This window comes from Ischnura elegans, chromosome 11, assembly GCF_921293095.1.
Source record: "Ischnura elegans chromosome 11, ioIscEleg1.1, whole genome shotgun sequence".
In the NCBI taxonomy this organism is placed as follows: Eukaryota; Metazoa; Arthropoda; class Insecta; order Odonata; family Coenagrionidae; genus Ischnura; species Ischnura elegans.
The window spans coordinates 7636916-7657909 of NC_060256.1; the positions used below are offsets into that span (position 1 = coordinate 7636916).

At 39.8% G+C, this 20994-nt stretch overlaps 1 protein-coding gene across 1 annotated transcript in view; it reads right to left on the reverse strand.

Moving 5' to 3' along the window:
• The window catches only part of LOC124167872 (splicing factor 3B subunit 2), a 37220-nt gene that overhangs the window by 13233 nt on the left and 2993 nt on the right, over positions 1 to 20994 (reverse strand). The window contains exons 3-5 of the mRNA XM_046545929.1: positions 4179 to 4626; positions 2913 to 3285; positions 413 to 638 (exon numbers count right to left, since the gene is read on the reverse strand). Coding sequence (XP_046401885.1) covers positions 413 to 638; positions 2913 to 3285; positions 4179 to 4626 — 1047 coding nt within the window. The remainder of the gene's footprint in view (positions 1 to 412; positions 639 to 2912; positions 3286 to 4178; positions 4627 to 20994) is intronic.

The window sequence follows — 20994 nt, forward strand, 5'->3', positions numbered from 1 at the left end:
GAATGTCTATTTCACAGTTAACTTCTCAATTCCATCCTTTCATCCATGTTATATTTCATTCCAAGATGTCTTCTTCTATGATTCGTCTTCGGAAATAACAAAACACGGATGAAAGTGCATTGAAAAGTTACTATAATACTGCACGTTTCAAAGTTTCACACAAATTTTCCTGTTTAATCAAAATCAACCAGCCCCAACGCTAATTTAACCCCAATGGGCTTATTTAGCCAAGTTCCACACAGACATTGTCCATGAAAATTGACAACACATCAGAAATGGATTTTCATACTCAAAGTGCTCCTCAAAAAAATTATAGCTAATTCCATCAATATACCAGCCATCATGCTAAACTTCCTTAAAACCTTCCTGATAAAATTAAGAAAATCCAAGTGACAGTATGACTCGAACCCACCTCCTCTTCAGCTTCATTTCCTTCATCATCTGAATCATCAACATCCATTTTAGGGACCTTTTTCAAGTCCATCTCTTTAGGAGGAGCAGGTCTCGACTCAGCTTCTTTGTCTGCTTCCACTTCATTCCCCTTTTCATTGTCCGCAATTCGAAACGTCTCAAATATGTGAGCAAACTGACGGAAGAGCGGGTCATGTTCACTCATTCCAAGAGTCTCTTGAATGTACCTAAAGAGAAATTCAACAAAGATAAACAATAACTAGAGAGGAGGCAATACAATGATCATTACCAAAATTAATGATATAAGCTAAAACTACAAATTAATTCCTAATACAGGAAATACTAACTGATATAGAGGGTACCAAAACCATCACGAGTAAAGAACAACACACTTTTGTAAACCACAATAAATGAAATTATAGTACAGTGGAACCTCGTTAAAGCGAGTACGGGCTATAGCGAGACCCCCGCTATTACGAGAGATAGCCGATGCACCGTCAATTGATCCTATAATAAGCATGTTAAAAATTTCGTTTTTACGAGGCCCTTTTGGTGTTGGCTCTCGCCATAGCGAGGGTTTCAACGCCGGAAAAACTTACACCAAGACTCCTTAATCTCTGTAATTGGTAGCGATCTGTTAGAAATGAAGTTAATGGAGTGCTCAGTCTCAAATTTATGTGGTAAACTGTCGTTCGACAAACAAGTAGTTAATTTTGGTGAAAATATTGTGGCATTAGCATTCGCGAATGCTTGATCTTCTTTTGTTCCTCTGGCGGCAGAAAGCAGTCGTCAGCATACCCGCATGTCCATGAGTTGCATAAATAGAAAGCATTTGATGGACCACACCATGGCCGAAAAAACACCAAACACGTCAAAGCGAGAAAATAAAAATAAAGGAGTAATATGAGGCATATTGCCTATTATTAGCACCACCTTCGGTAAAGCGACAATTCGCTATAGCGAGTGTTTATTGGTGCACCGTGGGGTGTCGTTTTATCGAGGTTGCACTGTTAATAAATTACTATTGTAAATAATTGATCAGTAAATGTAAGGGTTGCTACACACTCATGTTTGTACCTATTTTCCCAATTTTTTTATTAATTTACAGATAATAAGTACGAATTTAAAACCAACAAATGAATCAGAGAATGCTCTCTCATTTATTTCAAAGTTTTACCAAAATGCCTGGAATTGCTGAGCTTCAATCACACTACAAAAGCAGAGTACATTTGACAAAAATTCTGAAATAGATATGTTGAGCTGCCTCACTGAGCTACCACGACAACTGTTCTGTTCCTAAGCTCCAGGAAATCTGAAAAACCATTCGGTGAAAGCCAACAAAATTCATTAGTCAGTAAAAAAAACTCCTTCATTACCCTGATCTCAAAAGATAACTTGCCTGTGTCCATGCTCCAGGGTAATTGTGCAAAAAGTTTTAGATGACTACCCTTAATCTCCATGCCACTGCGTTATTTCCAAAATTAAAACACTGGCCTGAAATCCTTGGCCATACAAATTGCACCGCTATTGTCCTTCCCAATTACTGGTTGATCCCTAGCATCAGGGCTCAATACCAATTATCAGTTACGGGTCTTAATCAAGTATTTCATTTGAATTGCATGTTTACATAACCTATACTTAAGGATGGATAGGTTCCACTTTTGAATCCGTTTTGATTCTCATTTGATTCCCAGCATCGTTTCCCAGCCCTGGTTCTCAAACAAGAACTTTATTTTCATCAAATGTATTCAAAAAAGACTGTTAAGGTATAATAAAACTGCTCAAAACATACTATATTTACCTGAATACAGTCCTCCCTATTTTCCAAAAATGACCGTCGTAAAATTAAAGGGGCGGACTATATTCCTATGCATTATTTCATTTTTTCCCAAAACTGAAGCCTCAAAATTATGGGGGGGGGGACTATATTCGAAGAAATGCGGTACATATTAAGTTATCCTACAAGTGATAGGATACTTAACAACTCTCCATTTCAAACATCTAACGTAAATATTAACCAAGAAAAATTTTCCAATTGGGTCATGCACAAATTACTTCTGAAACGATTCTTTTAGGCCACACAACCAATTCTAGCTCAAGAGCCTATGCATCCAAGAACCAAAGAACAGAAGCAACCCACTCATAGTATTACTCATTTTCATTAGGAAATCATTGAAAATATCTATTGTAACACATCAAGTCACCTCGCAAGTGACTGAGTCTAATATACTGACAATTTCAACCCCCTCAGTGCCACCTACTTGGAATGGCGCACAAAGGGACACTGAAGGCATTTAAATAAAATACAATATCCTCGGAAAACAATTCCTGTGATGCAATTTTGTGGATTATCAACATACTGTTTTTCTCAACCATAACTTATATTATATTCAATTTTAACTATGAACTTTATTTTTATGCTTTTCAAACAAACTGTTTTGGTGCCAATCGTGAAGGCAAAGATTCAATTGGAGAGGTAGAGAGAGTGGAGAGTGACTCACTCAACTTCCACGTCTGGCTCTGTGCTCTTCTTCTTCTTCTTGTCCTCGTCCGCGTCATCCGCAGCCTCCTTGGCTTCGCCCTCGCCCTTCTTCTTCGCCTCCAACGCAGCCCTCTGCCTCTCCTTCGCCTTCTTCTTCCTCCTCTTCTTGCGGTTGTTCTTGGACTGACGCTGCTGCTTCTCCCCGTCCTCCCCACCACTGTCCGCCTCCCCCTTCCCTCGCCCCCTCCGCTCCTCCCCCCCTTCCTCCTCCTCTTCCTCATCGTCCTCGTCGCCCGCCAGCGCGTAGATGGCGTCCATCGCCTTCTGAGTTGGCACCGCAGGCATCTGCAGCTGCTGCTGGGCACGAGCAGGCTCCTCCATCACACCCTTGTCTAAACAAAGGACAAATCAAGAATCATCAACATCAAATTACATACCACAGAGCCTCAATAAACTAAGTAACACAATTGTTATTTCTGCAAAATCAATATCATTTGCTATTGCTTCTATCCTTAAAAGAATTAAAACACTTCACTTCCCAGCAGAGCTCTACTTATGGGGTCAAAATGATCAAAATTTTAAATTTGCCTAATGTCATTAAAGTGCTGTTTGTAGCTATAAACCATGATATTTTCAATGTCAATTCAAACAGTCAATTTTCATTTCATACTTCTCTCACTCACTCACTAGGAGATTCAATGCGGAAGTTGGGTTGGTTGGGTGAGGATAGAGCTCACTCCCGACTAAGCCACAGGCATGTGAAACCACAAATCAAGGGTGGGGGAGTTTCTTTCCCTGGGCATCCTCGTATACACTTCAAGGATTTTGATTTAGGGTGTCAGAAGGCTTCAGCCAGGATTTGAACCTGGAACCCCCAGATAAGCAGCCAAGCATTCTACCCACTAGACTGCCACACTCCCATTGGTATTATTTTATCAGCTGTGTACTATTAGTCCATTAAAATTCAAAAGTTCATCATAAATGAGTACAATTCATTAATTTATCAAGTAAGAAAAAATATAAGTGCTCTGATGCACTAAGATATCAATAGCTGGCATTGTGAATAAATTGTCTCCCTGACTCCACGGTTAAGTGAAGCATTGTTCAGCCTGTACTAATGTCTGATGGGAGTCTTTTTACACCATAATAGTAGTGCTCTTGTCTGCTTTATTAGTGGGCAGGTTTCACATGGGGTAAGCACAATGAACCAAGGAAGGTTGAGTGCCAAGGCACCTGATGAATGCCGTTCTATCTAATGTTATCTATAAATATAAATGCCCATTACCATTTCCTCCTTCAATTTCCTCTGGCCTCACTCCAACTTGTTTGGCCCGCTCCGTCTTGAAAGCCAGGGCTTGCTCCAGGGCCATGGGCAGCCTAACCTCCCTCGCACCGCCATCCTGTGCGCCTCCCCCACCAACCGCAGCAGCCTGCTCCTGGTCCCCAGGCACACCTATGCCACCATCTGCCGCCTCTCCACCTCCAGGGCCCCCCAACGCGGCTAGCATCGCGGGTGGGGGCTGCACGTTGAGCGACATTAGGGGACGAGGGGGGCTGGTGCCAGAGAGGGGGCCGCCATCCATGTCCCCTCCCGCCCCCACTTGGCCCCCTCGGTCCTCGTCATCCTCCACACCAGGCGGCATCATTCCGATGGGAGGGGGGGGGCCGTGGAGATGAGGGTGCATGTGAGGCGGGGGCGGAGGGGGAGGCATGGGGCCAGGAGGCGGACCCGTCTGCAAGGAAAAGGAGCGAGAGGTGAAATGGCTTCAAAAAAAACAAGTTACGACTCAATAGACATTTTCACACATCATTCACACTACATACACATGAACATACTACCTTGCAAGTCACCTCAATGGGCAAGTGTCGGAGGGCATTAGGACACCATCCATTGACAAGCAATAGAAAAAAGAAAGGAAGAGTGCATAGGAGATGCATGACTTCAGAGTTCCACCCACGATTCCCACTCAATCTAAATTATAAAATTCACCATTTTTCCACGTTTTCTTGATCTAAATTGCGTCAAATTCACGGTCTGTTGATAAGCCATTTTAGGAAGAAATATTGATCACATAACAATCACTGGCCGCACATTAACTAAAAATATAGCAAACGCGATAAAAGCCGGGAATACAATTCAGCAATGAAAGTGCTCTTATGATATTGCCTACCGTTAGCAAAATTTAGAGCCGGCTAAAAGTTGTGAGTAGTAAAATGGAGGGTGACAGGGAAGTGAAGAGGTGTCTGATTTCTCGCCAGGGTTTATGATCACTTTGGTTAAAGGTCTTCCAATCACAGCCTTAGGTCTGTGTCGTCCTGGCACACGGACCAATAATTGCTCTTCGAATATACGTGGGCAGATAAATACGTGGGCAGTATCTGCACGTGACTCAGCCTTGAAACATGATTGAAACATCGATTTTTCTTTACATCCGTCAATCGTAGATCTACATTCAAGTTTGACAGGTTTTTAAGGTTTTACGACGAATTTCATGGCTTTTTCCAGGTTTTTTTCATGGCAGACCGAATTCACGGCTCATTCACGGTTTTAAGCTTTTCACGGTTGAGTGGGAACCCTGCCACCAAGCATTTACATATTGAAGTCCTCTACCATGCAGCAGAAAAAGAAGTTCCCATAGATATCTGGAACCATAGTGAGATTCTAAGACAATGCTCTCATTGTCAGTGTTACTCTGAAAGATATCTGTTCTTAACAGCTCAAGCAATCTCAGCTTTGGCATGTCACCTCCTAGTTTCCACAGGCTCCCTACCTCACATGTAGGTGTAAAAGCTGGGTAATGCTCATCGTTCCCTAGAAGAAGTTAATGTCAAACCTGGCAGCTTTCCTTAGCATTGTTCGTAGTCCTTTCAAAAAGCCATTTTGTCAGGATGGTGTTAAGGTAGTCATGATTTCTTCCTCTCTTCAGGCTTTTTTTAGCACTGAATAATAATATAATAATAATTTTATTTCCGTTGGGTTACATATGTAACATAGAAATCGTCATATAGTGGACAAACAACACATGAGATAAAAACATAAAAGACAGATGACATATATACATGTTATGGCTTGCAAGGTGTCGAGTTCTTTTTGTTAACATATTTTTTACACAAGTCGTAGAACTCATCTAGTGAATAAATTGAATTTTGATATATAAGCGTTTTTAATTTGTGCTTGAATGAGTTGCTATTTTGAATTGCTTTAATATCTGGTGGTAGTAAGTTAAAAAGTTTGGCCCCTTTATGATATGGTCCTTCACTAGCAAGTTTAGATGACCTCAGTTCAATATGTATATCATGTTTTTGTCGGGTGTTTATTTGGTGTATTTCACAGTTTAGATCGAATGAATTCAATTTTTTTTGACATACATAATTAAATTAAATACATACAGGCCAGTAAGAGGCATAATTTGTAAGGATTGAAAATGTGCCCTACATGACTCCCTATAGGGTAGATTGAGAATAGCCCTAATTGCCTGTTTTTGTAATTTAAAGATTTTATGAGATTGATGTGAGCCCCCCCAGAAAATAATTCCATATGACAGATTGGAATCACTGAATTGGAATCTCAAATTTCCAAACAAAATTTAATGGTGCGACATTGCAAAAAAAAGACAAAACATTTTAATTTTCAGCTTCTTTGTTCATAACTTAGGCTCAGGAAACTTGTAACACAAAGTCTCCGTTTGTAATTGAATAACATAAACTTTCCTAAAAAGAGGTGTTTTTTTTCAAAGATACATACAACATCCCTCATAGCAACAAAAAATTGGTCAATGTAAAAATGCAATAATATAGAGGTGAAAATTTCAAAAACCTTCATGCGAAATTTTTGGCAATAAAAATATTCAAATTTAGTGCACATAAGCCACTCATTTCAGACTTGGAAACTATTTGGCGATGAGTTGGGAAGTATGTGATAATCTGAATAGAAAATAAAATAGGTTTAGAGTATAGTATGAAGTCGCACAATTTATGACTTTATTGCATATATAAATTTGCAAATAAGACATTTGACATGATGGAAGAAAATGAAGCTCATTTTCATATTAAGAACAGAAATATATAAGGGATCAACTATCAAAGACTAAAGTCACAATGATTGTATGCTAGTCCAGTTAATGACATTAGGAGTGTTTCACTAAGACAATAATGCCTGTTTTCAACTTAGTTCGAGTGAAAACGATTCATCAGAGAAAGAAAAACTTTATACATAATATTGATAAGAAATATTATTTATTTTTTATTTTATTCTCAGACCACCGAATGCAGCTCATATTGGCTGTTTTATATCGCGGTATTCAACAAATTTTAACAATTAAACGTACACGAACAACCATGCCCTGGACAGGAGAAATCTTCCCAGGCGGGACTCGAACCCGCGACCTCTTGATTGGCAGGCGAGGACATTACCCCGCCGCCACCGAGGCCGGCAATGTGAAGAAGAATAATGTGAAGATTCGAACATGATGGAGTGGAATTTTTTCATATTGAAATAAATTCTTACTAGACGACCTAACCTAAAAAGAACTGAAGTCAGATCCTACGGCAAAAATGCAGAGGAACATCAAGGACCTTCTGAAGCATTCGTCAATACCTCAAGAGGAGAGACGACCACTGCTCCAGTCGGCTCCTAAACCTCCATGACTCTACGGTATACCTAAAATTCACAAAGATGGGCTACCACTCCGGCCAACTGTAAGTGCAACTGATTCACCAACACATACACTTGCCCATATCTAGCCCATAGCCTGCGGCAATTCTCAGGCCTAGCTGCCACGTATCGAAAGAACTCCTCCCATTTCAACAAAATTATAAAGGAAGCCAAGTTAGTTTTGACATGGTGTATTTGTTCACCAAAATGCCTATTGAGGATGCCACCATTAAGACAGAAAAAGGCCTTCCGAAAGATATTCCAAAAATGGTAGTTTTGCCAACGTAATTGCTATTTCTCATGGGGTGGGAAATTACATGAACATACGGAAGGGGCATCCATGGGTTCTCCTTTATCACCTGTCGTTGCAGATCTTAACATGGAAGAATTTGAATGAAAAGTCCTGGATTCTTTCCCTACGGAGCCTAAACTCTTTATGAGATACGTTGACGACACCTTCGTCATATGGCCTCACTGGACTGATGAACTGAAAAGATTCCTTGAACACCTTCAAATAGCCAAAATAGTTCCATTCAGTTCACAATGGAAATGGAAGAAAATAACCAACTTCTCTTCTTGGATGTACTCGTCAAGAAGAAATCTGATGATTAGGACATTCAGTTCATTATAAGAAAACTGAATGTCCTAATGACGGATGAAGAATAAAGAAGGATGGGAAATTTATTCTAGAAACAGTGTTTTGTATTTTTTCTTATTTTGTGCGTAACATGTATTTATATTTATCTAATTGTAAGTGAAATTGCTTTATGAATATAATTTAGCCATTTCAAACAACAAATTTGTAGTTTTATGAGAATTTTTCGGGTAAATATTTAAAAAAAAATTCGAAATGATTCATTCTCAGGTTTTCAGAATGCTCATGGAGAGCAGACGTGAATGAGGAGAGAGTGGATTTGGGCATCATGGATCTAAAATATGTTAATATCATAAATCGTAAATACCTAGAAGTACGCTAGGTACATTGAAAGATTTCATTCCCTTTAAAATATTTGTTGGTCTAACAAGGAGACTTTGCCTAACCGATGTCAAGAAAGAAGATGAAACCTTTTTTATTTGAAAGTAGACACTTAGATAGGAATACAGTTGAAGGGTTTTGTCCAAATACGCCCGGGTTTGAGAGAAAAAAGCATTTAAAAATAGAAAAATATGGTCACGTTGAATTTAATATTAAAAATTTCGCGTATTGTTTAAAAGCGATTTGGCCGAGTGGTAGCGTACCGCACTCCTGAAGTGAAAGTCCAGGGTTCGAGACTCGGTGAGAGTAAATTTTTTCCAGTCTGCCACCTCCTCCATTTTTTGTAATCCGTTCCATCCTCTTCTAATTTGTTCATTTAGGACGTTTTACATTTTTTTATTTGACTGTTGTTTGAGAATAAGCCCTAAACTGATATTTTTGTCGCTAGCTAACCCTTACTTCGAAATATTCTTTCCGTGCCAAGATTCATGAAAGCAGGAGTGGTAAAACTGTGGTGCTGGCTTCGAAGTGAAGGGAACTCATTTCCAAAGCAAAAGATTTTAAGCATATTGTCTCCGAAGAGTCTCCTAGGTTCCTGCTGTTGTAGTATTTAGAATATACAACAATTTTCACTCGTCTACCTGTATGATCAATTTGGAGTATTCCAAGTGCTAAACGTCGCTATTGCTCTTCTGACTGTTGTTGCTCTCCTGTAGTCTATTTTTTTACCTTGGTAATCGTCAGGAAATGCCCTTATAACTTAATTTATTTTGCTGAATAACTTTTGCCGCATGTATTTTGTTGCCGAGAACCTATTCAAGCGAATTCGATTTACCGGAGATATTGAGTTCAAAGTTAAAAGGCTAAAATGTTTGTGTATAATAGGATTTTGGAAAGGAAGAAAGAAATTTTGTCCTCAACACCTGAATAGTTGAAGGGCTAGTCGATTAGAACGAAGTTTTTTCAACACATAGTAACCTGGATAGGAGGTTGAAGTACCATCTATATTTTCGTTGGAATAGTAAGCCATTTTTGGACACCCTGCCGACCATTATTCCCTACTCCTCTTGCCCTAACCGATCGATGTGCGAGATATGCTTTCCTCCCACAAACTTACTCTCCTCTCAATGTCAGAGTCCTTATTTCCGCGTATTTAGGTGCCTAGAGATTTGAAACAAGCTGTACAAGCTGGGGAAATTGTCGTTACATGTGGACTTTTAATTACCTGGAATATACTACTCGGCCACCTTAAAATTGGTTCATGGCCTGCACCTGTTGAGGTCGATGTCCATATGATAGTACTGTTTTTAGTTTGGCTTGTCGGCTCGTCCCTTCCCTTTTCTTTTTTCATGGCCTCGCCAGACTCCCATTTATTTTCCTACACTTCTTTTGCTTTTTCCCGTAGCACAATATTATTCGGTTTTCTCCTGCTTTCATTAGATCTTATGCTCACGAGAAATCTCTGTCGCGTAAAGGACCATTTATTGGAGGAAATACCTCCATAATATAAAGCAAAAATTTATAAAATTGAATAATCTGCAATGCCATTGCCTTCTCCAATTTTTCATTATTTATTTATTACTTCGCCTCTTTACAGTAATTTGGATGATAATTGTAATAAAACAAGAAAAGCAAGTAATTGAAAAGCACCATGCTCTTTCTATAAAACTGCTACCTGAGCATTCGCCATTGTGTTTCTTTATATCTTCAAGGAAACATAATCCCCTTAACATTTTTAAACAATTTAATTCGCTACTAGCTTCGAGGCATATCATGCATACCTTAGCATATCATTGAACGCTGGTTAGGACAACTGATGATGCACGATTGAATAGATTTTTATTCCATCCTCATGTGAGAATATCTCTCTTTTCCCTTGAAGGAGGAAGGTGCAGTTCTGGTTTCGTGCGATAAACTGCTTTACTTTCCTGTAAAAATAAACATAGCACGGTTGGCTTACGGATGTGCACTTCGGTGGTATAGTTTTTACGCTGTATATCGGTTCTCCTTCCCCTTCGATAAATAGTTCATCATAAATGTAACTATTTTTTTGTCCCCCAAAAATCAATAAGCAATAAAAATGTATTGTTTTTAACACATGGCCGGAGAACATTTTTTTTTTTTAATTTGAAATACAACCCAGTCGTAAGTTTTCCAGATTTAGAATACACAACAGAAACATTTAAAAATTCACTCTCCAGTTTCTTCGCTCACTTGCGGACCAAAATCACCTCCAGATTCTGATAAGCACAATAAAAACTTTAGGAAGCAGCTTTCCTGCGCTGTATATGAGTGTATTACTTTGATCACGCTCCCAAGAGCAACCTGAACAATATTCTCCCTTTCTTGATCGCGTTCTCTTTATATCCACCTCTACGGACACCCGGTCTGATCTGTATTAATTACGAAATCCATTACATTTGGAGATTGGGCTTTTTGTTTGCTTCTGAAACGTCATTGCCGATTGCAATATTTCTTCAGCACACGCTTGCTCGCCCGCTGATACGTATTTAGTTAATTTACGTTGCACGATTCGGTGTCTCTTCTTAAAAGATGCAACCCATGAAGCACCAGCAGGGAATTCAAATCCGGGAGATATGTGCTGAAATCACGCATAAGTAGCTATTCTTGTAAAGTCCGAGTCATCAGCGGCTCATTGCTGTTCCTGGGTTCGACAAAGTGGTCGTATACCCATCTGTAGATCATTTCAAGCTTGTCGAGTTTCGTTCCCCCTGATTTTATATCTTTCTCCCGTATGTAACCGGGGAAACTCTCCAGAGACAATATGTTTAAAATCTTTTGCTTTGGAAATGAGTTCCCTTCACTTCGAAGCCAGCACCACAGTTTTACCACTCCTGCTTTCATGAATCTTGGCACGGAAAGAATATTTCGAAGTAAGGGTTAGCTAGCGACAAAAATATCAGTTTAGGGCTTATTCTCAAACAACAGTCAAATAAAAAAATGTAAAACGTCCTAAATGAACAAATTAGAAGAGGATGGAACGGATTACAAAAAATGGAGGAGGTGGCAGACTGGAAAAAATTTACTCTCACCGAGTCTCGAACCCTGGACTTTCACTTCAGGAGTGCGGTACGCTACCACTCGGCCAAATCGCTTTTAAACAATACGCGAAATTTTTAATATTAAATTCAACGTGACCATATTTTTCTATTTTTAAATGCTTTTTTCTCTCAAACCCGGGCGTATTTGGACAAAACCCTTCAACTGTATTCCTATCTAAGTGTCTACTTTCAAATAAAAAAGGTTTCATCTTCTTTCTTGACATCGGTTAGGCAAAGTCTCCTTGTAAGATACAATGCCCTTTTGCTGAAAACCCTAAAAATAACTGTAGAACTTTGTTTAAAGGTTCTAGAGGCATCGTAAAATGAAAGGTATACATTGATGAACTGACATTTGCTGCAATAGTAATTAATTTAAAAAATTAAAATCGCACTAGTAACAATAAACTGACTGCAAAAGTACACCGTAATGGGCTACCTTCGGGAAAAAGGTCGAGGATTACATTTGCCCAGTTGCAGAGGAAAGGGTCCAGCACCCCGCTAGTCAAGGTCATTAAGTGAGGGAAGCGACTACCTGGACAATTCCTTGCTGAGAAACAACTTTGTACAGGGCGGACAAGAAATGCTCAAAGCCTTCGTACAGCCAAAACCAATTTTCCATAAAAAAGCCCGGCATGAAAGGGTTACAACCCTATATCATAGGGCATATGCAACGTCGGATGGCGATTCACTCGCAACAGCAGACCAAACAAGACCTCCGTACCACACTCCTAGGAAATGGCTATGATCGGGAACTGATTCGGTAAATCGTGTGTAAGGAAGAAGAGAAACGAGATGTAGCCTTGGAGACTGCAAGAGAAGACCAGCAAAAGGCAAAGGCACATACTCTCTTGCATACGTCGCAGGAACTTTGGTGAGAATCGCAAGAGTTCTCACCAAACACAACATTTTGATGAGATTCAAAAGTTTAAAAAAGACCTCTGACCTCCTCTGCAGTGAAAAAGATTGTCACTCGTCTGATATTTATGAAGGAGTACATGAAGTACGTACTGTGTTCCTGTGGTCAATCATACATCAAGCAAACATCTAGATCCCTCAAAAGCAAAATAGATGAACATTGTAAGGCAACCAAATAGAAAAATTCTCGCCTTTCTGGGGTTGTGGAGCATGCATGGTGAAGATAAAATGGATGGAACCTGGGCACATCGTACTATTCAAAGAATGAAAAATCATCGCCAGAGAAAATAAATATTTTCATCGGCTTATAAGGGAGGCGATAGAATAAGCGAATCATGAAAAGAACTTCAATACGGAGAATGGCTATCCTTTAGCTTCATCATTCAAATGGCTCTTCCAACAATGGAATTCAAACAGAGAAAATCAGCATGCGACTGACTAGCCTTGTATACAAAGAATTGCAGCTCTGCAGATCATTTGGACCCGAAGACAGGAGCTGGAACGCACCCAAAACTGTCATCCACCAAAAATGAGTCGATGCAGAATTAACCCAGAAACCAATCATCAATAAATACTTATTATCCACAATTATTGATAATTATTTCGATATTAATAATATTTCCACAATTATTTACATCTAGATAATACCCCGCAAGCCGCCTAAAGGGCGTGTGGCAAGGGGTGTCAGGACACCAGCCGTTTACTCATTAAAAAATGAAGTGCTCTAACAATGTTGGGACCAGCGTTTAATACAATATGCAAAGCAAAATAGCAAGTATTTATTTGAACATGATAAGAAATATTGCACTTTATTTTTCCCAGTCACCAGACACCCTCATCCTACTTTCAACCCATTTTTGTTTCCCCAGAGAATATCAGACCTGCTACTGGAGGAGGGTGGTGAAGATAAAACGGATGGATAGGATGAAATGAGGAGGCATATTAAAGAATAGGAGAACTAAAAACACTGTGGAGCATGGCGGATTGGCTAGGTAATGAGACTGAGGAGTCACACGGGAAATATGAATAATGAAAGGAAAAGTTAATGCAATAGTCCCGAGAGGAAGACCAAGGGGCAATGACAGATCCAGAAGGATATATAGGGAGTAACAGCCTCAGGGAGTAGGGGAATTAGCTTCAGATCAGAAGAAATTGACGGCTGCAGGACACCAATACATATTACAATTGCAATAATATGTGCGAATGAATAAGAAAAGAGCACTTGAGTTGTGCTGACACATTCACTGACTTAAATATTTCTTATGCTGCTGGAAAACTATTCCTTAAAGCTGATTTATCAATAAAATATATAAATTAAAAAATATCCTTTTTAGAAACAATGAGAATAAATATACAAGATTAATGCTAAACAGGTTATCTACCAAGTTCCACACACATTGTGTGCAGAACATAGAGCAATAAATATGAATTCATAAAATATTCACAGAACAAAGAAAAATATTTCCACGCCATCCCGCCTTGCAAAAGTCATTAGGTGTCATCATGGGGAACAATTTAAAGACAAACCACAATATATTCTAACCACACGACCAAACTGTCAAGGGTGTGTAGGCATGTATCCAAACAAAAAGAATGGGTCGTAGTGGTCGATCCTTCAAAACAAAAAGAGGAAAGGAAAAATGAAGGCCGCAAAGCAGTGATTGAAAGCTAATACGATGAGCAACTAGGTCTTAGTGAGAGCAAGCAACAATTTGGTACCTCAACGATTAAAAAAACAGGTGGCTCAGCTAGTAAGATTGTTATAATGCTTACTAGCCTGCCTATTTTTTTTACTTTCAGCAGCACTGGAAGGCAATCATGCTAGCAATTATCCATGGTCTAATACTAGATATGTACTGGGTAAAACTAACCTTTAAGCTGAAACATGAAATACTTGACTTTGCACATGTACAGTCGGATTCAAAAGTATTGCAACAAATGAAGCGGCGCCACTTTCGCCGGAATTTGGAATTTGAGTTTCGGTATTTTCTATTGTACCAGTGGGAGGGAAATTTGAACAACATTCCCACCTCCCGCAGTACCTTTATAACAGCATTATTAAATTGAAGTATATGCGGGATATGTGCAATGCTTAATACCACATAAACTGTGCACCACATGCTAGATAATAAATCCACGTCCAGAACGTCAATTTTTCTTTCTATCGTAAGTTGGCCGATCCGTCGAAGTACAAGTATTGTCTTACAATAAACGCTGCAGCTTTTCGATCAGAGATAGCAAATATAACATGCATATAAAATTTACGCCGCAATGTCATAGCAAATAATGCCACTGAGTGTTAAAATTCAGTTTGGTTTAGTGACACAGAAGACTTGTTCATTCCCTTGCATGACAAAGCTCGTAATGAATCGCCTATACAGCCAAAGAGTGAGATAGACTAGTGGTAGAGGAGAAGTATGACCACGGGAGCAGTCCGAATCCGGTTGTTCGATCCTCTCCGGAGTAATTTTTTTTTCAGTTACATAGTATGGCAGTAACATTTTTTTAAATCCACTTTAACGGATTATAACTTATTAAACACTGCTGTGGTTATAAAATTTTGAATGGAGAAAATTCATTTTTTGTTTTCCGCGGATATCATTATTCGTTTTTACCGAAATCTCAATGCACGAATATTACGGAAAATATTTCAGTCGGGTAAACTGCTCCATCAAGTCCATTTTCGTACTACCCGAATATTCTATCGTTTTCAATAATATTTAGACACTCACGAGACCTTAATTGATGGGGCCGGGTCGGTTTAAACTTGGAAGGTGGCACTTATATCGTAATTCCTTGTGTGCCACAAAAAATATTGAAGACTCTGCCGTCGAGGAATACAACTGCCGGCGCACAATTACAGCAATTCATACATCGCCGAGATCCTATTCGAATTGGACAACAGCTCCGGGAGTCCCCGGACACGTAGCACAGCTAGGAAGGCCTTTACGCTACTGCTCTATGCGTGAGACAGCTATCATAAACAGAAACTCACTCACTCACCCCCAGGGGAATGCTCATCTATATAAGTCAGCGCATTTTGCGGGCAGTAACATTCTTGTGATTTCCACGCTTTCGAAATGCCGCTAAGCGAGGCTACACGAGGAGCAATTGTAGGAATGGTTGAAGCGGGAGTGGAAGCTAGTGTTATAGCTCGACGGTTAGAAATTGATAGAAGTACAGTGTACAGATGGGTAAGGCGCTATAGGGAGGGTGATTTAGATCTTAAATCAAGACCAAAATGCGGACGGCCCCGGTGCACTACTGGTGAACAAGACAACCGAATTCGTTTAAGCTGCAGGGACCAGCCTTTGGTGGTCGGCGGGACTGCTACCATAAAAAGAGCAGTAGCAGTGGATTGCAGTCTTTCGACGATAAGGAGAAGACTCCACGAGAGCGGCATTCACAATTTCAAGCCAGCAGTAAAGCCAACAGTAACGGACCAGCACAAGGAGGCTAGACTTCGATTTGCAAGGCTTTTCTCAGACATGCCACAGGCATACTGGGATTTAGTCATTTTTTCTGACGAGAAAACTTTTAGGAGCGACGATCAGGGCAGAATTCAACTATGGCGCCCACGAAACTCGAGGTATATTATCTACTGTAATTTCATTTACGTATTTTAATTATTTCGTGCGCTAATACATCAAAAATTTAATTTTTCAGGTTCCACCCACAGCATATTTTGCGGAACAAAAGACCCGGGCACATTAGCATAAGTTTTTGGGGGGCGATGACGGCAGCAGGTCCCGGACCTCTTGTGAAAACACCAAAGCGGATGAACTCACAAGATTATGTCCGTATTTTAGAGGACAATTTGATCCCTTTTGCATCCCAGGTTGTCCCTGAGGGAGAGGAAGTTGTTTTTATCCAAGACAACTGCCCCATTCATAGGGCAGTCTTAACAAAGAGGTTCTTCGCGGAGAATCAGAATGTGGAGCCATTGGCATGGCCCTCCAATTCTCCGGATCTAAATCCCATTGAAAATATATGGGGATTAATAGTAAGGGAGTGGGATAATAGAGAGGAGAAGACGGAAGAAGCTTTGGAAGCCCACGTGAGGGAAGTCTGGGATAACTTATCCAGGCGTCCGACTCTATTCCAAAACCTCGTCAATTCTATGCAGAATAGGCTGCAATTAATCATCGAAAATAACGGTGACATTACAAAGTATTGACGTATTTTTACATTTGACGTTGTAATGCTGGGGCTAGGGAGCGCCGAATGTTTATTTTTTTATTTTTTTGAGCTACTACAGCAGACTGCCGCGGTCGCCGCTGAGGGAGGAGGAGTGGTGAGGTTGCTACCCCTCCAGCCCATGAATAAGGTTGGCCACCAGCGAGAGCCAGTGTATCTTCAGTTCGTTTAATTTTCAACATTTTTTCCCTTTCCTCACCCAGTTCTTTTTCCTATCCTCCCCTAATTCTCGGTGATGAAAAGGTATACGGGCCAGCGAGCAGTTGTCCGTCGCCACCAACTCTGAGAGAATGACAAAAATAAAATAATTCCTACCCTCAACGAAGCACCCCTCGATTTGCAGTTGTATTCCTCGACGGCAGAGTCTTCAATATTTTTTGTGGCACACAAGGAATTATGGTATTTATAACTAAGTACTGTCGTTTTATGCATACATATTTCGTATCATAAACATTTGAAGATTAAAATGGACTTTTTGCAAGAGCAAGAACAAGATATCTAGGTTTTCTTTCGTTTAAAGCGATCGGCGGCGTGAATGAAAGTCACAATAGTTACGGAAGGCGTAAATTCGGATAATAGGAGAGATGAATTGATGCAGAATTATATACGTCAGACAATTTTATCCATATTATTCTTGGAACGAGAACCCAAGACGAAAAATAACACTTTCCATGGAAAAATCTAATTTTCGCCATGAAAGGTTTAAAACAGAATCAGTTGTTAATATGCATTAAAGTAGACAAGACAAATATTTTGTTACATTGTTGTGGTATAGAAAAAAACATTTACCTGGGACGGATTCGAACCTATGCCTAAATGATCACTTCTAACTGCGCAGTGCGTTACCACCGAGCAGTTACAGTATGCGTAATGATTATGCAAACTCACTCGCAAGGTTTACTATAGTCTCAATAGGAATTTATTTAACTCTTTCTACGGGCACGAAGCAGCGAACGAACCAGTCTTTCAGCGTAACTAAATCAAACTGAATGTTAACATGCAGTGGTGTTGCGGCAGTCTTTTATGTATTTTACGTTCGTTAACAGTCATCAAAAGGCTACTGCGTTACTTGTAAGAAAGTATACTTCGACGGATCGGCTACTTCAAGAGAGAAAGTAATTTGAAGTTTTGTAGGTAGATTTATTATCTATCATTGGCTCCACAATATATGCATGTCTTCGTCCTGAAATTTATAATAAATTTTAGCACTCTTGTTTATAACGCTATAACAGTTAATTGCGACAAAGTTGATGTGTTATTTTGTAGATTGACTTTTGGTTGGTTCTTTTCCCCGCTAATGTGTATAAGATGAGGGTATTACTCTGAAAGTGCTAATTAAATTAGATATAATCGCTTTCCCTGGAGACGGCGTTTTGGAATTGTCGTTATTTCCCAGCATTACCGCTCTTAAATTTACTTGGTGAGATGTGAGGATTTTCGCAATGCGGAATACCTCGGAGGATACATTTATTTAGATAAATTTACTCCTTTAAATAAAATTCACTAACTCATTGAAATTTTCTTGAGTCACCTGCATGGATTATGTTGGTATAAAGAATATATTTATAAAAAAATGAAAAATTTATGAATATTTCGGACTCGATCCCTCGCAGGGCTCTTTCGCAATTGCTGCATAGAGCATAGACCCACTCGGCCACGGAGCCACGTATTAGTGGGATATAAACACTGAGTCCAAACGTGAACCCAAAGATAGGAAAAACCTCGCAACGGAGAGCGAAAGAAACTCCGACGGCCCAATGCCTGTGGGGACGTGAATTACCTCAATGCATTCCATCCGCTAATCTTAATTTCGATTGGGCACTTGCTCCTGGAGTTTGACTCCAGGTTCGTATGCGCAGTCGCGTCCGTGTCCGTCCTCGTCGGCTCGCCGCTAGTGCAAAGGATGCAGGTTGCTTCAAGTGCCACCTTCCAAGTTTACACCGACCCGGCCCTATCAATTAAGGTCTCGTGAGTGTCTAAATATTATTGAAAACGATAGAATATTCGGGTAGTACGAAAATGGACTTGATGGAGCAGTTTACCCGACTGAAATATTTTCCGTAATATTCGTGCATTGAGATTTCGGTAAAAACGAATAATGATATCCGCGGAAAACAAAAAATGAATTTTCTCCATTCAAAATTTTATAACCACAGCAGTGTTTAATAAGTTATAATCCGTTAAAGTGGATTTAAAAATATGTTACTGCCATACTATGTAACTGAAAAAAAAAAATTATTCCGGAGAGGATCGAACAACCGGATTCGGACTGCTCCCGTGGTCATACTTCTCCTCTACCACTAGTCTATCTCACTCTTTGGCTGTATAGGCGATTCATTACGAGCTTTGTCATGCAAGGGAATGAACAAGTCTTCTGTGTCACTAAACCAAACTGAATTTTAACACTCAGTGGCATTATTTGCTATGACATTGCGGCGTAAATTTTATATGCATGTTATATTTGCTATCTCTGATCGAAAAGCTGCAGCGTTTATTGTAAGACAATACTTGTACTTCGACGGATCGGCCAACTTACGATAGAAAGAAAAATTGACGTTCTGGACGTGGATTTATTATCTAGCATGTGGTGCACAGTTTATGTGGTATTAAGCATTGCACATATCCCGCATATACTTCAATTTAATAATGCTGTTATAAAGGTACTGCGGGAGGTGGGAATGTTGTTCAAATTTCCCTCCCACTGGTACAATAGAAAATACCGAAACTCAAATTCCAAATTCCGGCGAAAGTGGCGCCGCTTCATTTGTTGCAATACTTTTGAATCCGACTGTACATGAGGACATTATAGAGGACAGCCTGTAGTAAGAAAAATATTCTGGGTGGTGTTTCAAAGGGGAGAATGCATTTGGGGGTGGGAATTTATTGTCATCAGACATATTTTCCCTTCCTTAAGATAGACCGATCCCATCCCAAACCATTAACAGCTCAAGATGTCTTATTCATTTTTCACATTGATAACTCAAGCTTCTTCCTTTATAACTCACCAACTACTGATGCAACCTTCATATATATATATAGAGAGAAGAGGAGAGAACTTAACGTTACCAAATGTACATAGCTGCCCTACTTAGTCACTGAAAACATGTGAGTCATGGGTGGCCACAGGTATTTTGGCCCCGGCACCGAGACAATGTATGTATATACCTACTCATTTGACAGGTATTGAGGATAATCCTTTTACAGAGGCCCGTGACATTGTCAGCTACCATGCTGAATGCAGTACCATTGATGAAAGGCATACAAGGAGAACGAGTGTATTTGGTAACACTGCTCCACGAGCAGATTCACAATGTTAACTCAATGGAGGTCTGAGAGCGACTGACTGAGGCCACGCCTCCTGTTTGCTGATTGGCAAAAGGAAAGTCGCATGTCAAGAAACTTTCTTTAGCCACACCAGCCCACCCGCAAAGATAAACAGGAACAGAGAATAATGATAATGACCTTCAGTCCAAGATTATATTTTCAAATTGAAATAAAAGGTCAAGGAAACAATTCCGCTAGCTGTAACCCTGGGAGTGATAACAAACACTTTATGAGGACAGTTTAAACACTGCTGCCTAAATTAACGCAATAAAAGACTGCCAAGAGGAAACTGCTAAGCATGAGTGTGAAATTTATGGCTGGAAGCATTAAAAAGAAGGTGGTGTTGATAACAATTTTGAGACATGATGACACTTGCTTCATAAGCATGCAAATAAGACACTAAGGAAATTGGGGAAAAAAGCATTAGGAGTGTATTTGGTAACACTGCTCCACGAGCAGATTCACAATGTTAACTCAATGGAGGTCTGAGAGCGACTGACTGAGGCCACGCCTCCTGTTTGCTGATTGGCAAAAGGAAAGTCGCATGTCAAGAAACTTTCTTTAGCCACACCAGCCCACCCGCAAAGATAAACAGGAACAGAGAATAATAATAATGACCTTCAGTCCAAGATTATATTTTCAAATTGAAATAAAAGGTCAAGGAAACAATTCCGCTAGCTGTAACCCTGGGAGTGATAACAAACACTTTATGAGGACAGTTTAAACACTGCTGCCTAAATTAACGCAATAAAAGACTGCCAAGAGGAAACTGCTAAGCATGAGTGTGAAATTTATGGCTGGAAGCATTAAAAAGAAGGTGGTGTTGATAACAATTTTGAGACATGATGACACTTGCTTCATAAGCATGCAAATAAGACACTAAGGAAATTGGGGAAAAAAGCATTAGGACCCTTAGGACTCACAAAAAAAATCCTCACCACATGTCTGTGGCGTAGCGCCTTGCCAAGTGCCA